Below are 21,189 nucleotides of genomic sequence, written 5' to 3' on the forward strand. Positions count from 1 at the left end.
GGTTTGTTGAACTAAGATGAAGGGGCAGAATGGATATGAGGGGTATCCAGGACTTTCAACAATACCTCCTTGAGGAATGAGGAAATGAGACGGTCAGGGAAGGGAGGACTGGAGAGGCAAGCAGGTAGAAAGGGTATCTACACATACACATAGTATTGTTAATTATGTACATAGTATTGTCTATTATGTTGTATTATAAGGTAAATAAATATATTCTTCCATTAGTTGTAGTGAATGCATTTTAAATAAGTAATTTTGGAAAAGTTTAAAAACATTTTTAATAGACATGATGGGAAATTTCTCCATAGATGTTTATATAAAATTCATGAAACAGTCTAATGAACCAACACCTTCATCAAATTCTTACAGCACTTTGAATGTATCAGCTCACTGCCTGCTGAACTCTGGGGTTCCTGATGAGACATCTGTTGATAATCATATTGATTATTGCTTATATGTAACAAGTCATTTTTCTCTTGCTACTTTCAAGATTCTCTCTTAAGAGTTTCAATTTTTGGTCAGGCATGGTGGATCACGGCTGTAATCCTAGCACTTTGGGAGGCCAAGGCAGGTAGATCACTTGAGGTCAGGAGTTCTAGACCAGCCTAGCCAATATGGTGAAACCCTGTCTCTATTAAAAATATAAAATTAGCTGGGTGTGGTGGCAGACACTTGTAATCCCAATTACTCAGGAGGCTGAGGCAGGATAATTGCTTGAACACAGAAGGTGGAGGTTGCAGTGAGCTGAGATTGTACCACTGAACTCTACCCTGGGCAACAGAGGGAGATTCTGTCTCAAAAAAAAAAAAAAAAGGGTTTCCGTCTTTTGACAATTTGGTTATGTGTCTTGGTGTGGATCTCTTTGTGTTTATCCTTCTTAGAGTTTGAATTTTTAGGTATTTATATTCATGTTTTTCATCAATATAAATTGATGGGGGAGTTTTGGGCCATTATTTCTTCAAATAATCTCTCTGCCTTTATCTCTCTTCTGTTCCTTCTGGGACTCCCACAATCATATGTTAGTCTGCTTGATGATGTCCAAAAGCTCCCATAGACTGTGTTCACTTTCAATCCTTATTCTTTCTGCTCCTCAGCTTGATAATTTTAATTGTCTTATCTTTAAGTTCTCAGATTCCTTCTTCTGCCTTTCAGTTCTGTTTTCAAATCTCTTTAGTATTCTTTTCAATTATTCTTTTTAGCTCCAGAATTTTTTTTGGTTCCTTTTTATTTTTTCTATCTCTTTATTGCTATTTCCATTTTGTCCATACATCATTTTCTTGTTTTTCTCTATTTTTCCCTTCAGTTATTTGAGCCTCTGTAAGACACTCATATTAAAGTCTTTGTCTAGTAGATCTGCCATCTGGTCTTTCTCAGGGAAGGTTTCTGTTTATTTTTTTTTTTCCTTTGAATGAATCATACTTTCCTGTTTCTTTGGTTACCTCGTAACTTTTTTATGTCAAAAACTGGACAGTTGAGTCTAATGTCCAATTAGATTGGACAATAATATGGTAACTCTGGAAATTAGCTTATCCCCTTTCCATAGAGCTTGCCATGTTTTGTTCTTATTTTTGATGGTTGTAGGCTATATCTTTACCAAGGATCAGCTATACATGTAAGCTTAACATCTTCCTAGGCCTTTTCTGAGCCTCTGCTTTTCCCTGGGCATGCATAGTGATTTTCTAAATTCTCCCATATCTACAGTTGCTTTTGAATGTCTGGCTCCCAAAAGGGAAAAGGGGGAAAAATAAAAGAGAGTAAAACAGGCTGTGACCCTTTAAATCTCCTGGAAGCTGTTTCAACTCATGGTGGTTGCAACAGTGGCTGCCTGTCTGGGTATCTGCACGTCTGTCGTCAGAAGCAGTCAGTAGTCAGAGCACAGATCCTCAGTATTTGGAAGACAAGGTTCTTATAGCACCCCTGCGCCCTCCAGCTCTTTCAAGCTCTGTGCCTGCTGCTCTAGGGATACATGCACATTTGCCTGCCATGAGGCTGGAGGAGTGGGGGATGGGAAGCCTCTACCAGGCTAAGAGCTGACATTATCCAAATTGACTTTGATATGCCATCCATGCCTTGCCCTGGAAAATGCAGGCTCTAAAACACACTTGAGAATTCCAAAGCAGTTACACTGGATGGGTTCTGCCAGTGCCATTGCTGTCTAGGTGGGAAGATGGATTCCTGGGGCGTCCTGCTCTGCCATCTTATCTGATGTCACTTCTTTCTTTATTAATATGGTTTAGAAATTTTATTTTACTTTAAATATATTTATGGCAAATACAGGAATATTTCCCTTTAAATTTGCATTTACTCATTGTTATGAATGCCTTTATATAATTGGCAGTTATTTGGATTTTTCTTCTCTTTGGTCTGTTTATAGCTTTGGCCTATTGTTTACCTCTGTTAGGGAAACTGAATATTTTTTTTTTAAATGATGACAAATAAATAAGCAAAGGATATTGACAAATATAAAAACAGCCCACCCTTTACAGTTTTCATAGACAGGTAAATTAAAACAGCAGGATGGTATCATTTATACCCTTTAACATAGAAGGAAAATAGAAAACAATGGCAAAGCTATGTTGAAGCTGATCTGTTCCAACTTTGTTGGTGACAGCAGCCCAGCTTGCCCAAGCAACTAAGCTACACAAATATTTATATCCTTTGTTCTGAAGTTCTTCTTAGACTTTAACTTGAGAAAATTAAAAAGAAGTACCTGTGGGCACACAGAGATTCATTGCAGCACTGTTTATAATTATAAAAAAATGGAAACAACCCAAATCTCCAAGCAACAAGAATCTGGCTTAGCTCAACGAAGTACAGTCTCCTCAGTAGAAAGCTTCATAGTCATTTAAAGTAGATATCGTACATCATTCAAGAAACAGTCTCATGTGAGACTTTCACAGTCTATAGTGTCCTGTGAAAGCAGGCTGGAGACCCAGGACTGCTTGTAATTCAGCTACGTAAAAGCCCTTTTGCATATGGCTGAGGAATGCGGGGAGACCAAGAATTGGTGGGGGAGACATCGGGTGCAGGGGGTGAGAGGTTTGCAGGTGAGCCCCCTGCTCCAATGTCTATGATTTTCATAATGTTAATTAAGCAATTAAAAATATAAAAAGAAAAAAAAGAGGGGGGTTGAGTCTGTGGGAAGAGGAAACAGGCAAGTTACAAATTCACCATAAAACAACAACATCTGATGAGGAAATTCAATTAGCCACTTCTACAAGTTGTTGATGGGAAACACTGGGCGGGCTGCTGTCCTGACCTGGGTGGAGAGGAAGCAGGCTGGCTGGCTGGGCAAAGGTCTCAGCTACATGAGATGTGGTCTTGAAGACCCCGGAGGGCTCTGGGGGCCCCGTTCTCCTGACAGCAGCCCAGCTTGCCCACTTCTTGATGAGGAAGTGACCATCATCTTCAACTGCTGGTCACTGGATCCTGTGTATGGACCCCTGAGGGAGGACACTGACAGTCACAGCACATGCCACCTGCCCTGGATGAGTCCCTGGTCTTCCCTTGAAACTTAATGACATGAGGCTGGGTGTGTGTCTGTCACTGCTGTGAGAGCCTCTTGATTCTTTTCAATGACCTCCAATTTCCGTAGAAATGGGGGAAGAAGAAAATCAGGGTAAAATGCACACTGTTAAGGGTCCACAGCGGGAGACACGACCTGATGCTTCCTGCAGATCTCACTGATATCACATCTGCAGGTCTAGGGAGCAGAGGTCCAGGAAGCCATCACTCAAGGTCACAGAGGTCATGACTTACAGCCATAGGCTCCTGAGAGCACCCTTGGCAGCAGGCTGACTCCTGGCCCAGCCACCCCAGCCTCCAATGCTAGAGGGGAGCAGAGAGGGTCCCTGTATGGGCCTAATTCTGGGCTGTGCACTTTCCTCTCCCCAACACCAGGACAAAGAGCCCAGGACACAGGAGCTTCTAATGCTGTAGCCCCCAAAATCAAAGGAAGGCTTCTCAGATGCTGAAAAGGTCCCTCACTCCAGAGGGACAGACACCTAGTGCCTTTGCCTGAAATGAAACCATTAGCTTTTAATTTATATACTCAGCCAAGCCTGGCGTTCAGTCTATTAAACTCACTCCTTTTTTCCTTTTCTTTAATTTCCTTTTATTTTTTTTCTTGTTTTTTTTTTTTTTTTTTTTTTTTTTTGAGGCGGAGTCTCGCTCTGTGGCCCAGGCTGGAGTGCAGTGGCCGGATCTCAGCTCACTGCAAGCTCCGCCTCCTGGGTTCACGCAATTCTCCTGCCTCAGCCTCCCGAGTAGCTGGCACTACAGGCGCCCGCCACCTCGCCCGGCTAGTTTTTTGTATTTCTTAGTAGAGACGGGGTTTCACCGGGTTAGCCAGGATGGTCTCGATCTCCTGACCTTGTGATCCGCCCGTCTCGGCCTCCCAAAGTGCTGGGATTATAGGCGTGAGCCACCGCGCCCGGCCTTTTTTCTTGTTTTTTAAAGAGAAGTTTTTAAAAGCCCTCCTAGACTTTTCCCATTTCTGGCTCAGGAGAGGTCTGAGGGTGCCCAGCGCAGAAGCTCCCATGGCCAAGCACTTTACAACAAGCCACAGCCTGGGCTTAGGGGGCCCAGAGCCGCCAGCCCCCTCCCACTCCACTCTCACTCTCTACCCCAGGGTCTTAGCTCCTGCTCTGCCCTCCTCCCGAATGACTTTCTCCCTTGCTGTCCTCAGAGCTGCCTCGGAGCTTCGGATAAAGAGTCCCTCCCACTCCCAGCCCCAGAGGGGCCTCCATAGCTGCCTGGCCTAAATCAGTCACACACATGAGCACACCCACACCCACAAACACGTGAGCATACACACACACACGCACATATACACTCATACACATGCCCTCCATCACTCTCTGTCTTTCCCTCTTGTTCCCTTCTTAGCACAAACTACAACCTGCAATTATTTTATGCATTTGTCTGTCTACGGGATCTCCTGCCTGTTCCCTGTCTGCAAAGCCCACGGGAGCAGGATCCTGGGGCTTCTGATTCACAGCATGGCCTCCTAGCACACATCCTGGTTTATATTTGGTGCTCAGTAAATACATGTGGAGGAAGGGAAGGTTCATCTGCTTCTCGGCTATGCATGTGGGACAGAGACCTTCAGAAGGTGTCATCCCAATGTCCTCAGGAGGGAGGTGTGGCATAAGGCTGGGCTGGCTCACCCGGACCTCAGTCTGAGATCTGCCTTTGTTTCTAACTAGCTGTGTGATCTCAGATAGGTTACTGACTCTCTGAACTTCCATCACCTCCTCTGGTAGGTGGGAATAATATATTAACAGCAGGGAGAGAGGCCCCAAGGCAGGGGCAGGGGCAGAGTTGGGCAGTTCCCAGCTCCCCTGGTCCCCCTTCTTTGCCTTCTGAAGCAAGGGAAAGGCAATAGCATTAACCGAGCACCTACTGTATGCCAGGCAGCATACTAGGTGGCTGGAATGCAGAGGTGAGTACAGCAGAGATCCTCTCCACCCCAGCAATGTCAGAGGAGAGCAGGAGATGGACACTGGATGGAGGTGTCCCTGGCACCCTGGGCACCAGCAAGGAGAAGAGTGGGATGGGACCAGAAGACAGAGGCCTGGGCTCGCCTGCGGGGCCATTAGCAAGCAATATTTCTCCCGAAATACCACACATGCAAAAGTTCTGGAGAAAGATGAACCAGGCAGAGGGAAGAACCTGGCAGAGGCCCGGGATGAAGCTGGGCACAGCTGAGTCTGGAAGGGCTGGGTGGGCTGGAATGGAGCGTGTGAGGGGCGAGTGGCTGGAGGAAGTGTGGCCACACTGTTCTTGTCCATCCTGACCTGGAGCCGCCAAGCACCTGTGTGTGAGTCCTGCTGCCCCACGAGTCAGGATAGGCTTAGGGCCTGGCACAGGGCCAGGCAGAGTGGGGAGCACCTTACCTTTGGCAATGCATACTTCGGCAGCTTCATCAGGACAAATTCATTGCGGCGATAAGAGACATAGTATTTTGTCCGGTTTGCTGATGTTACCTAACCGGGGGAAGAAACACAGTTTTGAGAAGCTTGATTCCCTCTCCAGCCAGGTCTCATGAATGGAAAACTACACATTATATTCAGCAAGTGAAAATGCCCTTTTACTTTGCTTATACCTGTTCTGCTTGAAATGAGCAGACTCCTATTCATCCTTCAAAGCCCCACATTAACACCCCTCCTCTGGGAAGTCGTCCTCTGCTTCCTTCAGTCAGAACTAACTTCTTTCCCCATGCTCTCTCTTTGCCTTGTTTCTCTGCATCCAACTTAAGGAACAAGGTAGAAAAAGTTCCGATGGAGAAGGAGACAGGCCAAAGATGAGCTCATCACCAAAGGTGACCACTGAACTTCGAGGCATGACAAACAAAGCTGGCACCATCCTGAGTGCTTTTCCCGGGCAGCTCATTTGATCCCATGACAATCAACCCCATTAACTGTGGCTATGGACATCTGTTCCCAGAGACAGAAAGGCCCTTCAGGACAGGACTGTGGCAGGTCTCTGATCACAGAGGCCACGGATCCTCACTGCCACAGAACTGGAGGTGCAGCCTCCTGAGCCACCAGCACCGCCACCTTGTTGGTGGTGAGGTGAGGCTGGAAGGGCTGAGGTTTCTCGCATCCCAGCACAGGCTCCCGGATCCTCTGAGGACCAGGGTGGGAGGAGGGAGGAGGGAGGAAGGGAGAGGGCAGGGGAGGCCTGGGCTGGGGCAGGGAGAGCTTTCCTCTGCAGTTGTTGAGAAAGATGGAAACCAGGGTAGAAACTGGATGGAGCCAGTGGCCCCCCTTCTCCTGCCCCTCACAAACAATGTCGTGAGCACCAACCCCAGACAAGCTCACTGTGACCTTGTGCAGAATGAGACCACCTGAGACCACCCCGCGATCGGGTCCGAACACAGACCAGACGTGAATGTCATTCAAACCTCCAAGATGCCCAGGCAACCACCCTGGCTGAGACGAGCGAGGGCTGCTGCTTCACAGCCCGGCTCCTGCCTCCCCTGAGTCACCCCTCCCTCTAGAGAAGATTGAGACGCCCGATCCTAGCAGGACCTCATGTCCTCACATCCCCCAATCCAGAGTCACGCCCGGCTTCCTTGCAGCCCCCACAAATCACCTCCTGCAGCCCACACCTGACAATCAGGCCCTTCTAACCCCTCTGAGACGCACAGGTTCCCCAGGGCATGTGTTCCCCCTTGCTGCACTGAGTGATAACCCAGCCTGCTCCTCCATAGGTGAGCTCCGGGGGTCTTAGGCTGCAGGGCTTTGACAGGCCAGCAGGTCGAATGTTTAGAAACCACTCAACATGGGAGATGGTTGCCCAGAGAGCTGACACTGTCTTTGCTTTAGTACTTAGTGAACATCCGCAGAAATATAATGCTAGGTGCTGGAAAAGCAGGTGGTGGGTTCAGACCTAGAACCCAGTCTCAGCTTGCCTGAGTCAGGTGTAGGGACAAAAGGAGTAAATGGTACGGAATGACACAGTGGGGCCTGGGCTGTGACGGAGGAAGGCACAGGGCTGGGGGTCCTCAGAGGAGGCACCAGTGAGCCTGAAGTGGAGGCAGAAGACTTCCTGGAGGAGGAAGTGCATGACTGAGTCTTTGAGAAGGAGCAGGAATCAGCCTGTGGAGAAGTGAGGCACAGCACAGGGAACAGTGCGAGCAAACGCACAGACTGAGGATCAAAAGCCAGGGGCTGGGCTCAGCAGAGAGCAGTGGAGACTGGGCAGGGCTGAAGGTCAGTGCTGGTGGTGGCAGAAGCCTCTTGTCTGGCCTGCTTTAACAGTGGGGGCTGGGATGCCCATGCCTGCCCTGGCACCTAAGTCCCTGGTGGCCCTTGGCACAGAGCGTAGAGTGGGGAGCTGGGGTGATCAAGTGTGGCTGAGACAGGGCAAGGAGGCGGCTGGGGAGCAAGCCACAAATCACCTCCTGCAGCCCACACCTAACAATCAGGCCCTTCTAACCCCTCTGAGATGCTCAGGTTCCCCAGGGCATGTGTTCCCCCTTGCTGCACTGAGTGATAGCCCAGCCTGCTCCTCCATAGGTGGAGGGCCTTCTGGGTAGAGGGCACCCAGCAGCTGTCCTCAAGATGCTTTCTTTGGGGAAACTTTGGACTTGATTTACAGGATCCCAGAGGGCAGAACAGACCCAGTGGATGGGAGTCCGATGAAGCAGACTCTGTCTCAGGGCCAGAAAAAACAGGCCAGTGACTGGGGCTACTCAGCAGAGGGCTAGGCTGTTTCAGGGATGCTGAGTTCCCCATTCATGAAGGTGAAGAAAAGCTGGATGGATTGGTTGTGTGCTAGAGTTTCTGAATTAGCTGGGACCACGTGGCTGCTGAGGGTGGGCCCACTTGTGACCTGAGGGCACACGCAGCAGGGTCCTGGTCACAGGGCTGTGGACAGCCAGTGCCTGGCGGCCAAGAGCCGGGACCAGAAGCAGTCCTGGTCAGTTCCAAAGTCACTGATAAAGCCAAATGGGGCTAAATGGGCTTAGGTTTGGGGACCCCGAGTGGCTGGGAGGTTCATGGTGGCCAGAAGGGAGGTGGAGCCTCCATGTCCCTGAGCCCCATGGCTGGGTTTGCGGGGGCTTCTGTGGATGCCTGTAGCCACAGCTACGGTCAGAAACCGTGACCTGCAAAGTAGCACTCGAAAGTGAAATACCCGTTTTATTGCCTCTTTTCTGAGCAATTCCATTTTGGCTGCGGGCAGCTCATCCACCACGTCGCCTATTGCCAATTTCCCAAAGTTCCGGAAGCAACCTTACCTTAAAGAAGATGTAATCGTCCTGCACGGTCAGAGACCCGTGGTCAATAGGGCCTGCGAACGGGGCTGCCGGCAGCTTCTCGGAGCAGTTGTGGATCGGGCAGGTGACATACCGAAAACCTACAGGAGAGAGGCGCCGGCCCAGGCAGTCAGACTCCAGCCGGAGCCAGAGACAGCCCGAGACATGTGCTGGGCTCCATCCTCCTCCAGCACCACTGCGGTGCGGCTTCGTGGGTTGAATTCTAAAGGCCACAGTCCAGGATGACACCTGCGGCCGAGGGTGTCATCCTGGACTGCGGGCCACCTGCACTCTGACACAAGCTCCTTCAACCCTCAGGAAGGTGTTCGTGCTACTCTGGGGCCTGCCGTCCCCTGCAGGAGGGGTCAGCACAGCTGACGGTGGGCACTTCACCATGCCCAGACATGCACGGCCCCCACACCCTCCCGGTCTCTCACACCTGAGCAGGGGTGAGGGCGGGTGGGGCTCAAGGGTTCTTTTCCCCAAAATTTTAAGCACATGCTTCTACCCTTTTCCACATGTTTATGGTTGAGCAATACTGAATGCATGCTTTGCCAGGGAGCTGCTGATTTTAAGTCCTTCTGTTTCCCCAGGGCAAATTTATGTGGAGGGGCTGGAGCCTGGAGGCCTCAGGAAGCTCTGGGTTCCAGCTTGTGAGCCAGGAGCAAGATTTATCCAAAGGGACCAAGGGAAGGGCACCTCCTCCTCCTCTTCTCCGTCGTCCTCCCCCTCCTCCATTACCTCTTCCTCCTCCTCCTGACTCTGGCCCTGGGTGATCCGGCAGCATGGAGAATGGTTAAGGGAAGGGGTTTAGGAACCAGAAAGGCCTACCCCTAAGCTCAGCCTCAGGTTTCTGCACTGAACAATGGGGTAGGCCTACCTGTTCAGGCTGTTCCAAGGAGGCGGAAGGCAGTGTACACAGAGGGTACGTGGGCAGCAGCGCCAGGCCACTGCCAAGCCCTCCTGAGCCACGCCCATGTTTCCCTGAAACTGCCTGGTGTGCCCTGCGCTCAACACTGAACTTCCTACAGCTGGAGATGCAGCGAAACGACTAGCTCAGGGACATGCTCAGTTGACAGTCTACTCACTCACTCACTCATTCACCTGCTCACTCACTCATTCACTCACTCATTCACCCACTCACTCACTCATTCACCTGCTCACTCACTCATTCACCTGCTCACTCACTCATTCACGCGCTCACTCTCACTCATTCACTCGCTTACTCACTCGCTTGCTCACTCACTCATTCACTCAATCACTCCTTCACTCACTCATTCACTCACTCACTCATTCACTCATTCACTCACTCATTCACTCGCTCACTCATTCACCCACTCACTCACTCATTCACCTACTCACTCACTCATTCACTCACTCATTCACCCACTCACTCATTCACCTGCTCACTTACTCATTCACCCGCTCACTCACTCATTCGCCTGCTCACTCACTCACTCATTCACTCACTCACTCGCTTGCTCACTCAGTCACTCATTCACTCACTCAATCACTCCTTCACTCATTTACTAACTCATTCACTCACTCTCTCATTCACTCACTTACTCATTCACTCACTAATTCACCTGCTCACTCACTCATTCACCCGCTCACTCACTCATTCACCCACTCACTCATTCACTCGCTCACTCATTCACCCACTCGCTCACTCATCCACCTACTCACTCACTCACTCATTCACTCACTCATTCACCCACTCACTCACTCATTCACCTGCTCACTCACTCATTCACCTACTCACTCACTCATTCACTCACTCATTCACCCACTCACTCACTCATTTACCTGCTCACTCATTCATTCACACACTCACTCATTCACTCGCTTACTCACTCGCTTGCTCACTCACTCATTCACTCACTCATTCAATCACTCCTTCACTCATTTACTAACTCATTCACTCACTCACTCATTCACTCACTCACTCACTCATTCACCTGCTCACTCACTCACTCACTCATTCACCCACTCACTCATTCACCTACTCACTCACTCACTCACTCATTCACCTGCTCACTCACTCATTCACCTGCTCACTCATTCACCTACTCACTCACTCACTCATTCACTCACTCATTCATCTGCTCACTCATTCACCTGCTCACTCACTCATTCACCTGCTCACTCATTCATTCACCTGCTCACTCACTCATTCACTCGCTTACTCGCTTGCTCACTCATTCACTCACTCATTCATTCACTCACTCACTCACTCATTCACCCACTCACTCACTCACTCATTCACTCACCCTTTCAATTACTCACTCACTTATTCAACCACTCATTCAATCACTCATTCACTCACTCACTCAATCATTCCTCACTCACTCACTTATTTACTCACTCGCTCCTCCCTTCACTCACTCACTCACCTATTCTTTCATTCATTCCCTCACTCACTCACTCATTCATCCATCCCACCATGGTCAGGCTCTCAGTGTTCCAGGCCTAGAACCAACACAACAAACTAGGGCCACCTCTCAGGCTGACGGGTTGTGTGCTGGGTATAGTAGCCCTGATGATAGTGCTTGCCAATTTCTGTGGTATAAACACTCCCACATGGGCATGCAGGAGCCACCTAGATGAAATTGGTGAACATGGAGTTGAAAAGAGCTGTGAACAGTGGGTGCTTATGATCCAGGGCCAGCTGAAGCTCTGGAAAGGGCAGACAGCTAACCCTGACAATGTGGTGTGATGCCGGCAGTGAGTCTTTCTCTCTGTAGCACATGTTATTTTGCAACATTTTGCCCAGTGGGCTACTCAGAGGCAACCCTGGCATCTGGCTTATTCATTCAGCAGCCTTACTGGGGACACAGGTGATCAGTAGCCCCAACTGGTACTCAAGGAGCTCCAGGCCCTGGAGAGTGTGCAGAGCTGGGATGATGGAGCCCAGCAGAGGTGGCTGGCAGAGTGTGTGAGGTCAAAGGTAAGAAATTCCAAAAGGAAGAAGCATTCCCAGTAGGGGTGGAGAGAGGTGCACCAGCCAGGACCTTGTGACCCCAGGCAAACCTGGACTGCCTCTGAGCTGTGTTGCCCTGGTTATCAACACAGAACAGTAATAGTACTGGCCCAGCCTGCCTGAGTGTGGCAGGGTGGGGGTGGGGAGGGGTGAAGGCCATGCCTAGCAACTGACCCTGCCCCTGAAAGCTTAGCCATGGGGACCACACCCAGCAGCTGACCCTGCCCCCAAAAGCTTGGCCGTGATGACCCCGTGTTGAGAACTCTGCATTCACTTATTTCATATCACAATTTATTTCACACGCCAGGAGACTGGGGTGACTGGCCTTGGGCCCTGAGGTTGGCCAGTTGCAGGACTGAGAACTGACGCCTGCATTTCTGTTCTAATGGTGACACATCCTGGCTCAGGTGATCCTGCACAGAGGATGTCTCTGCGGGGACTCAGCTGCTCTGCCCTCCTCAGAGCACCCTCCTGTCACACAGCATGCACGGCCCTGGGCAGGAAGTTGGCTGGGTCCAGGTGGGCAGGCCCGTACCCCCACCCCTGCCCCCGACCTCCACACTTCGCACATGCCAGGGGTCAGGGGCTGAGTGAGTGGGAAACACTCAATGCTCAGGAGCCAGAACAAATTGCCCTCTTAATAGACTTTTCCACTGGAGTGGAGCTCCTTGACTTCCATTCATCCCCAGCTGGAAAACAAGCACATTTAAAATCATGCCACATCGAGACGCAGTGAGGCCGGCTGTGTAGGGCCAGCCACTGGGGACGAGCGACTGAACACAGGCGCTGCCGAGCTGTGTCGGGCGCGAGGTGACTCAGGGATACCTGGTGCCCGTGCACTGCCCGGCTTACCTCCACCGAGGTCCTGGGCTTCCATGTGGACCAAGTCAGGGTCAGCGTCCACCCCAGACACAGCCCTGGAAAAGAAGAGCCGAGACTGGGGTCGGGAATGGAGTCACTGTGCCCACCCCCCAGCGGCTCCCCACACCCCATGCAGCCATGTGGCCTCCCTGGTTCTGAAGCCACACTTGCTCTTTGGGTCCAGAGGGCGTCACCTCCCCGGGACCCCACCTGCTCTTGGGATGCTTGGAGTCTCTGTGTCTTCCTTGCATGAGTTGAGGGGGTTGGGTTTCTTCCTGTCATGGAAGTGTTTGTAAAAGGCTTTCTCTTTCATAAGAGATTTTCACATTGCTTTTTCATTTTTGTTTGTTTTGTTTTATTTTGATCATCTAAAATGACTGCAGGAGGCAGGTAGGCCTGGGACTCCCATCCTATCCTAATTTCATAAATATGGAAATTGTGGCTCAGAGAAGCAAAATGACTCTCCTAGAGCCATACAGTGGTAAGGGCTGACCTGGGATTCAAGCCAGGCTCACCTGAGCTGTTGCTCCGTCTCCTGCTTCCCATGACCTGGTCAAGTGTGCCCTTGGGAAGATTCCTCTCTCAGCCATCGGCTCTCCCCTAGTGCTGCCTCCAGGGACTGGCCTGAATCCTTTCTTGAGGGGGCAAAGGCTCCAGCGAGAGGAACACACTCCCTACCCCGTCACTCGACAGTTTGCACCAGGCTGTCCCCACACACGGGCCTGGACCATGCGTTGTGAGGCAGGTGCCTTCATCTGCATTCATAGGTGACCCCACTAGGGCCAGGACGGGCCTCTGACTTGCCTGAGGCAACATGGCTCAGACCAGGGCAGTCCCAGGCTCCTGCTCAGGTCTGCTTGATCCCAAAATACATGCTCTCCTCAGACCCCACACACTACCCTGCTCACAACTAAGGCCTTCTCCTAATGCCACGAGTCCAGATGTCCCATCGGTTATGGGACTCTGTCTCCTTTGGGGGTGGTCCCAGCTTCAGAGAAGCTGTGATGGAAACATGGGAGTTTTGCCAAGTGGCTGAGTTCCATAGACATCTCTAAGAGCCTGGTGGGACAAACCTACTGTGTACAAGGCCTGCTGCAGGCCCTGGGGACAGAGATAAAGGAGACACTGCGGTTGCTCTGTGAACTCCTGGGTCAGGATACTCAGGCTGGGGCTGTGGTTCTCCCACTCCACCCTCAATCCACCCACACCTCATCCCTGCCCGACTCCTCTCCCCACTTCACTGCCCTGCTGGGTGAAGTCTTTAACTGGGTGGGAGGGGAGGGAGGAAGCTTCTGTCTTTAGAGGCAAAAGTCAGGTCCTGAGTCTGTGCTGCACACAGCATGTCACTTGAACTCATTTAATAGCTCCATTTAGTGGCAGGTGCTCAGGTACAGGGAATGTCCTAAGTGCCGTAGTTGCCTTATCTCACTTACCTTGAATCATCTCAAATGGTTTGGTTATACCCATTTTACAGATGAGGAAACCAAGGCCCAGACAGGTGAAAACAGATCAAAGCTCATACAGCTAGCAGAGCAAGAGCCACTACCCCGGTGCTACCACTCCCAAAGCAACATCTTTTCATCACACAGGTTGCTTCCTGGCTTTATACAGCATTGTGCATGAAATAATGCAGTGAAGGGATAGTGGTGGGGAGGAGGAGTACAGTTGCCCCACCCTCAGTCCAGAATCTCAGCTGGAGTCTACACCTGCCCTGGCCCCTTTGTCCAAGGCCCTCCCCTGTGCTGTCACAGACTGTCCACTGCATGGGACTGGTTGGAGGTGGAGAGCCTCACTTGCCCTCTTGGACACTCTCCCCTGGCTGTTCCAGTCATTACTCTGGCAGCAATTCTGCCTTGAATTTATACAGTACTTGTCTTCTCAGTGCTGAAGAGCCAGGACAAGGCCGGGTTGGCAAGTCTGAAAGCCTTACCTTTGAGGGACATCCAGCCATCCATTCACCACCTGGCTCACAGGGGTTCTGTGAGGGGCCAAGCCTATGAAGCACCTGGAATGAGGCCTGAGAAGGGACAGAAAACATGTCCCATGGTCGCAGCTCCACAGGCTGGTCCTCCAGGGAAGGCAGGGATGGGGTCCAATTTTGGTGCCACATCCAGCATATGCCTGGCTTCCAGGAGGGGAGTGCAGAATTTTTTTTTTTTTTTTTTTAAATGAAAGGAACTTTAGTGAGGATCTAGATGGTCCAGGGTTTCTCAAACCAAGCATCACATCCCATCTCCCAGATTTCACCATCTCCACGTGCCCACTGAACTGTCATCTACCTGCCACTTTCTTCACACTAAAAACTTCCACCTGCTTTAGCCTTCTGTGAAGCAAGACTCCCTGGGATCTCCTGGATTTGGCGGCTGGTTATGTTGTTATCACACACATTCCAACTAATATGACTGTTAAAGTCGCTTACCCATTTACCACACCAGTCCCTCTCATGGACCCTTTGCCCAAGAGCAAACTGAGCCTCAAGATGAGGAAGTCACTTCCTGGTGTCAGTGGCCACTCAGCGCTGGGGGCAGGAGCACCCTCATAACCGGCTTGCAAGTCGTGGAGATGTCTCAGGCAGAGTGCCCAGTGCCCCCATGGCCTCTCCCCATCACTGACAGTTTCCCACCCAGACTTGGCCCCATTTGCTTCCCAAACTTCCTCCCAACCTGCCTGGCACCAGGATCCCCATTTGCTTCACCTTCTCCAGGGACCAGGTCCACCCAAGTGGCCCCAGGTGGACAGGGGACATCCATAAATGGGTTTGAATGGTACGGACCCCACAGATGTGCCATGTGGCAGGAGCCAGCTAGGACTCCCCCGTAGTCTCTTGAGATTTCAAACACAGGGGCACCAGCATCAATCATTCTGACCCTAGGTAAAGAGATCTCCCTTTCAAGGCGGAGTGTTGATTTCGGCTTTTGTGAATAGACCGTTTGTAAGCTCCTTGGAAAGGAGGTCTCAGGCCTGACATTGCTGTCTCCTGAATACAGACGGGCATTGTTCCCTTTAGCAGCAGACCCTCCACCAGCAATATGGAATTTTAGCCTCATCATCCATCATCTGTGAAGCAGGACAATGACACCTGGGGCACAGGCTCCCTCTGCCCTCACTCATTCACTCGCCCACTCACCCAATCACAGACTCACTCACTCACCCGCTCACTCATTCAATCATTCACTCACCCAATCATAGACTCACTCACTCACCCACTCACCCACTCACTCATTCACTCAGTCACTCACTCAGTCACTCAATCACAGACTTGCTCAGTCACCCACTCACTCACTCATTCACTTACTCACTCAATCACAGACTCACTCATTCACTCACTCACTCATTCACTCACTCAGTCACTCATTCACTTACTCAGTCACAGACTCATTCATTTAACCAGTCACAGACTCACTCACTCACCCACTCACATTCACTCACTCATTCACTCATTCACTCACTCACTCACTCATTTGCTCAATCACAGACTCACTCATTCACTCACTCAGTCACAGACTCATTCACTCACCCACTCACTCATTCACTCAGTCATTCACTCACTCACTCAATCATAGACTCACTCGCTCACCCGCTCACTCATTCACTCAGTCAGTCACTCACTCAGTCACTCAATCACAGACTCACTCAGTCACTCACTCATTCACTCACTCACTCACTCATTCACTCAGTCACATTCACTTACTCAGTCACAGACTCACTCATTCATTTAACTACTCAGTCGCAGACGCACTCACTCACCCACTCACTCATTCACTCACTCAGTCACTCACCCACTCACTCACTCACTCATTCACTCACCCACTCACTCAGTCACTCACTGAGTCACTCACTCATTCACTCAGCCACTCACTCAGTCACAGACTCACTCACTCAGTCACTCATTCACTCACCCAGTCACTCATTCACTCACCCAGTCACAGACTCACTCACTCACCCAGTCACTCATTCACTCACCCAGTCACAGACTCACTCACTCAGCCACTCACTCATTCACTCAATCAGACTCACTCAGTCACTCATTCACTAATTACTCACTCACTCATTCACTCACTCACTCATTCAGTGACTCACTCATGCACCCACCCACTCATTCACTCACTCATTCATTCACTCACTCATTCAGTCACTCACTTATTCATTCACTCTTTCATTCTCTCAGTCACACACTCAGCTATTTACTCATTTATTTACTCATTCACTCATTCATTCATTCTCTCACCTACTCACTCATTTATTCACTCACTCATTTATTACTTCACTAACTCATCACTCACTCAGTCACTCATTCATTCCCTCACTCACACTCAGTTATTTACTCATTCATTTACTCACTCAGTTGTTACTTATTCACTCATTCATTCATTCATTACCTCACTAACTCATCACTCACTCAGTCATTTACTCATTCATTTCCTCAGTCACTCACCCTATACATTCATTCATTTACCATGTTTGTTCCTTTAGTCTTTGCTCTGAGCACTTCCCACAGCCATTTCTCAGTGTACTGGTGAAGGCCCTGGGCTAGACCCTGGTGTACAGGTGGCCTGAGGCCTGGTCCCTGCTCCAGGCCCTTCAGTCATGGGTTTTGAAGACTCTCTTAGACTCTGCACTTACAACATCTCAGATAGAGCCCCACTCCCCGCAGGAAATGGCGAGCCTGACACACAGGCCTTCTTGCTTGTCAAGGTCTCCACTGCTTAGAAACGGCAGGCCTGTGAGATGGCCTGGGGCAGGCAGTCCTCAGAGAGTGAGTGTCTGGGGGAGGTGGGAACTGACTTTCACCCCATTTGTGCTGAGGGCAGTTCCAGTGCAAATAGTTCTATTAAGCCCTGAAAGGTGTGATAACCACGGCTGTAGTGGGGAGACCTCCACCTCTTCCTTCTATGGACAGAGGCCCTGCCACCTCGTGCCCTGCACCAGGCCCTGGAGCTAACAGAGAGGGAAGCTGAGGCTTCCCCTGGGTGAGTGTGGGGCTGAGCAAGGAGGCAGATGCAGGAACACCCGGTGAAACTCAGGCGGCCAGACCACCCAGTAGAGTGGGTAAGGGCCACAGGCCACAGCCAGAGGTGGACTGAGGCTCAGGGCTGCAGCTTGGGGGCAGCAGGACCTAGAATGTGGGCCCGAGCCTATCCGAGCCTCACTTCCCCACTGTGACATGAGACCTAGATGCGTGCCCGAGCCTCAGTTCTTCCCTGTGACATGAGGGGGACCCTCACGGGCTGCTGTGGGGATGCCGTGGAACGGAGCGTTCAGAGCCTCCATGCGCTGCCCAGGGGACACTCAGTATTCAAAGCAGGGTGGCTGCAGGACAGCTGCTGTTATGATTCTGTTCTGGGGCGTGGAGAGATTGAGGGTGGTTTGGGTGGGCGGGGAGGGGGGGGGCAGGCGCCCGAGGCCCAACTCAGAAGGCAGCAGGTATCAGGGCACCTGGAGCTGCTCCCTCCCACTTGCAGGCCCCTCTAATGAGCTTGCTGTATAGCCTCGCAAAACGTTAATGAGGCTGAGCTCAGACAGAACACGGGGCTTTGGCAGTTCCCGCTGTCAGTTCAAGGACAAAGAGCTCCTTGCAAATGCTGTCCAAAACAGCATTATTCACCGTTTACAAGGGGAGGGGGGCATCCCCACCACTGTCACCACGCTCCAAGAGAGATCCCGGGGCCATAGCGGCCAGTGTCTGCTGGGATTCCCTCGAATAACAGCAGGGAAACTTGGGGGAGGAAACAATTGGATTTGCTGAGATAATAACACGTTTGAATTATCGCCAGTTTCCCTCTGGGCGCTGTGGGTCGGTGACTTTCTCTGGCTGGAGAGCTGTCCATGAACCTGGCCTGGCCTGGGAGTGAACAGAGCTCTGCCAATTCCCCAGAGCGACTCGGCTCCGAAGTCCCCCCTCCTGGCTCTGCTCCCCACCTCTGTGAGTGCTTAGGCCCAGGTGTCCCACCACAGGGCAGCTCTGGCTCCTGACGGTTGACAGCAATGACAAGGCCAGTGATGGATGGCGGTGCTCTGGTTTCCAAGGGAAGAACCGGGCCCTCCTGTAGGGAGCCCGCAGACAGACAGCCGTCGCCTCTCCCCATGAGCCAATGGTGTATACACCAGCAGTCTGCATTCCAGAGCAAAAAGCCTTCTTTCAGCCTGTGGGGTGCCCAGGACGCCAGTCTCCTGCCACGGTCTGTGTGACATTACAAACGGCCCTTGCCCACTCTGCAGCCAGCAACTTGAACTTCTTAATAATTTTGTCTTTAATTGGAGCTTTGGAAGGGAAGGTGGAGGGGCAAGAGAGCATATACAGGGCTGATAGCCCGGGTTCCCTCTCCAGCCCTGTGCCCTCGGGACGGGTAGGAAGCCCTTTCCATGTGTTTTTCTGTTGGAGAGACCGGGCTGTGGCCTGCGCAGGAGCCTGTGCAATGGTCTGTTCCACACGTGGGATAAGAGAAAGGCTAGCACTGCGTGTGTGTGTGTGTGTGTACACACACAAGAAAGAGGGATGCTGTAGAATCAGCACATGAAGGAGCAGTGTGCGTCTGGAAAGGCAGTGTGACCAGAAGGATGGGACGTGGCCCCAGCAGAAGAGGCGCAAGCTTGAGCTCTGAGCAGCTGCACTGGCTCCTGGCCCCGTGCTGCCGCCTGCGACCTCGGGCAAGCCCTCCTCTTCCACAGCCCTCAAGGACACATCCCACAGACGTTTCTTAAGGAAAGCCGAGTGCCCCCCGTGCAGTGAGGCTGGGGTGCTGCCCAGGTGGCACACTGAGAGGCTCCCCTGAGGATGCACTCAAGAGGCCAGTACCCACCGTCTGAACTCAGAGGCCCCAGTGGCCCTTTGCCTGGGATGGGAGTCTCCTTTCTCTGGTCTGGCTCCCCGGGGTGGGGGCTTGTCTGGGGTACGACCCCAAACTTATCCTGCTCATTGGCACCCAGCAGGCTCCAGGAAGGGTGACAGGTTCAGCAATGGGAGGGGAGCCCAGGCGTGGATAAACAGGAGAGCAGAGCCGAGGCAGGCCGGGTCTGCACCCACAGGGTCTGTTAGTCAGGGGCTGAGTTGGGGCCTGGGGTTGGGTGGGGAGCACAGAGCGGTGGGCCGGGAACATGTGTACGTCAGCACCTCTCTCCACTGGGGAGGCTGTGAGGCTCGGGGAGGGAACAGCAGTGGCACAGGGCCACATAGCTGGTTCGTGAGTAAAAACGTGGCCTGAGGGACACCAACCCCTGGACTCTACCACTTCTGATACCACCCACTGCAGAGCAGGAAGAACGACTAGGGGGGTTCCCTGGGAGGAGGAGGGTATGGGGCTGCAGAAAGAGGCAGTGGACGGCGGGGACCCAGTCCCGGGCTGGGGAGGGTCCAGAGGAGGAAAGGGAGCTGCGGGCCCCTGTGGGGCTCCCAAGGATTTGGGGGCAGTGCTCTCATGGGAGCTGCAGGCCACATGGGTTCAGGGCGGGGCAGTGCTCTCACCGGAGCTACGGGCCCCACAGGTTCGGGGTGGGGCAGTGCTCTCACCAGAACACGTGGTCTTTGGTCACTCGCTCTTTCAGAAGTGTCTACTTTTTCCCCAAGTCAGATGACACGTAGAGCTTTAGGGCAGAAAAAGGAGAAACAAAAACTTGGTCAGGACATCAGGAATAAGCTGCTTTTGAGAGATGGAGATGTCCCTGACACAGTGCATCCCCCAGGAGAAGTCAGCCTTGTCCAGCGGACACGTGGAGGCACTGTGCTCATGTTGGGGTGCAGACCAAACCCCACTGCCTCCAGGAGGAACCATTCCTGTCCCCAGTCCAGCGGGCAGGAGCCGGGAGATGAGGCTCCCCAGGATGAAATCCAGAGGGGTCTCACGGAGGAGGTGCGTCTGAGCCTCGAAGCTGGGAGGGGCTTTATAATCCTGTGTGAGGATACGAGGAAGGGCGTTTGGGAGAAAGGAGCCACGTGTGGCCAGGGATGGAGCAGTGAACGGACGGCAGAACAGGACACAGCAGTGGCCCCGGGCAGGGGCGTGGCATCCGCTGCAGGGATCAGTGCAGGTGCAGGTGGGCTGGGGCCTGACACCAGGGCCGGCCTCACAGCGTGTGGCCAGTGCCACAGCCCAGGGACCTTGCTCAGAAGGGCCCCACACCTGGGGCTTAATTCTCTGCAGCCACCAACTTGAACTTCTTAATAATTGTGTCTTTAATTGGAGCTTTGGAAGTGAAGGCTGAGGGGGCAACAGAGCGTGTGTAGCGCTGATGGCCTGGGCTTCCTCTCCAGCCCTGTGCCCTCGGGATGGGTTCTCAGCCGCCTGTGCCCATGGTCCTATCTCCACACAGTGATCACCACGGTGGTGAGTGCCAGGGCCAGGCCTAGGCCCAGGAAGGGGCAGGGGTGGGCGCCCTGAGCACTGCCTTGAGGCCAGCCCTGGGGGCCTGGGAGGGTGTCCCTGTGAGCCGGGGAGCACCATGTTAAATGGCTCATAAAGAATATGGTGACAGGCCCAGAAAGAGAGCACAGAAGAAAGGAAAAGCACTTTACCTGATAGTCAACATTTTTCACTTTACACTGTACCCCGCAAATGACACAGCTGGCCCTGCCCAAAACCACCGGCCA

The 21,189-nt window shown here is 52.0% G+C and overlaps 1 protein-coding gene across 1 annotated transcript in view; it reads right to left on the minus strand.

Annotated features, from left to right (window-relative positions):
* LOC119622814 (VPS10 domain-containing receptor SorCS2-like) overlaps nucleotides 1-21,189 on the minus strand; it is a 206,527-nt gene that overhangs the window by 63,249 nt on the left and 122,089 nt on the right. The window contains 4 exon segments of the mRNA XM_073004837.1: nucleotides 5,898-5,987; nucleotides 8,747-8,865; nucleotides 12,597-12,661; nucleotides 20,113-20,186. Of these exon segments, the coding sequence (XP_072860938.1) occupies nucleotides 5,898-5,987; nucleotides 8,747-8,865; nucleotides 12,597-12,661; nucleotides 20,113-20,186 (348 nt within the window).

This window comes from Chlorocebus sabaeus, chromosome 2 (assembly GCF_047675955.1).
Source record: "Chlorocebus sabaeus isolate Y175 chromosome 2, mChlSab1.0.hap1, whole genome shotgun sequence".
Lineage (NCBI taxonomy): Eukaryota > Metazoa > Chordata > Mammalia > Primates > Cercopithecidae > Chlorocebus > Chlorocebus sabaeus.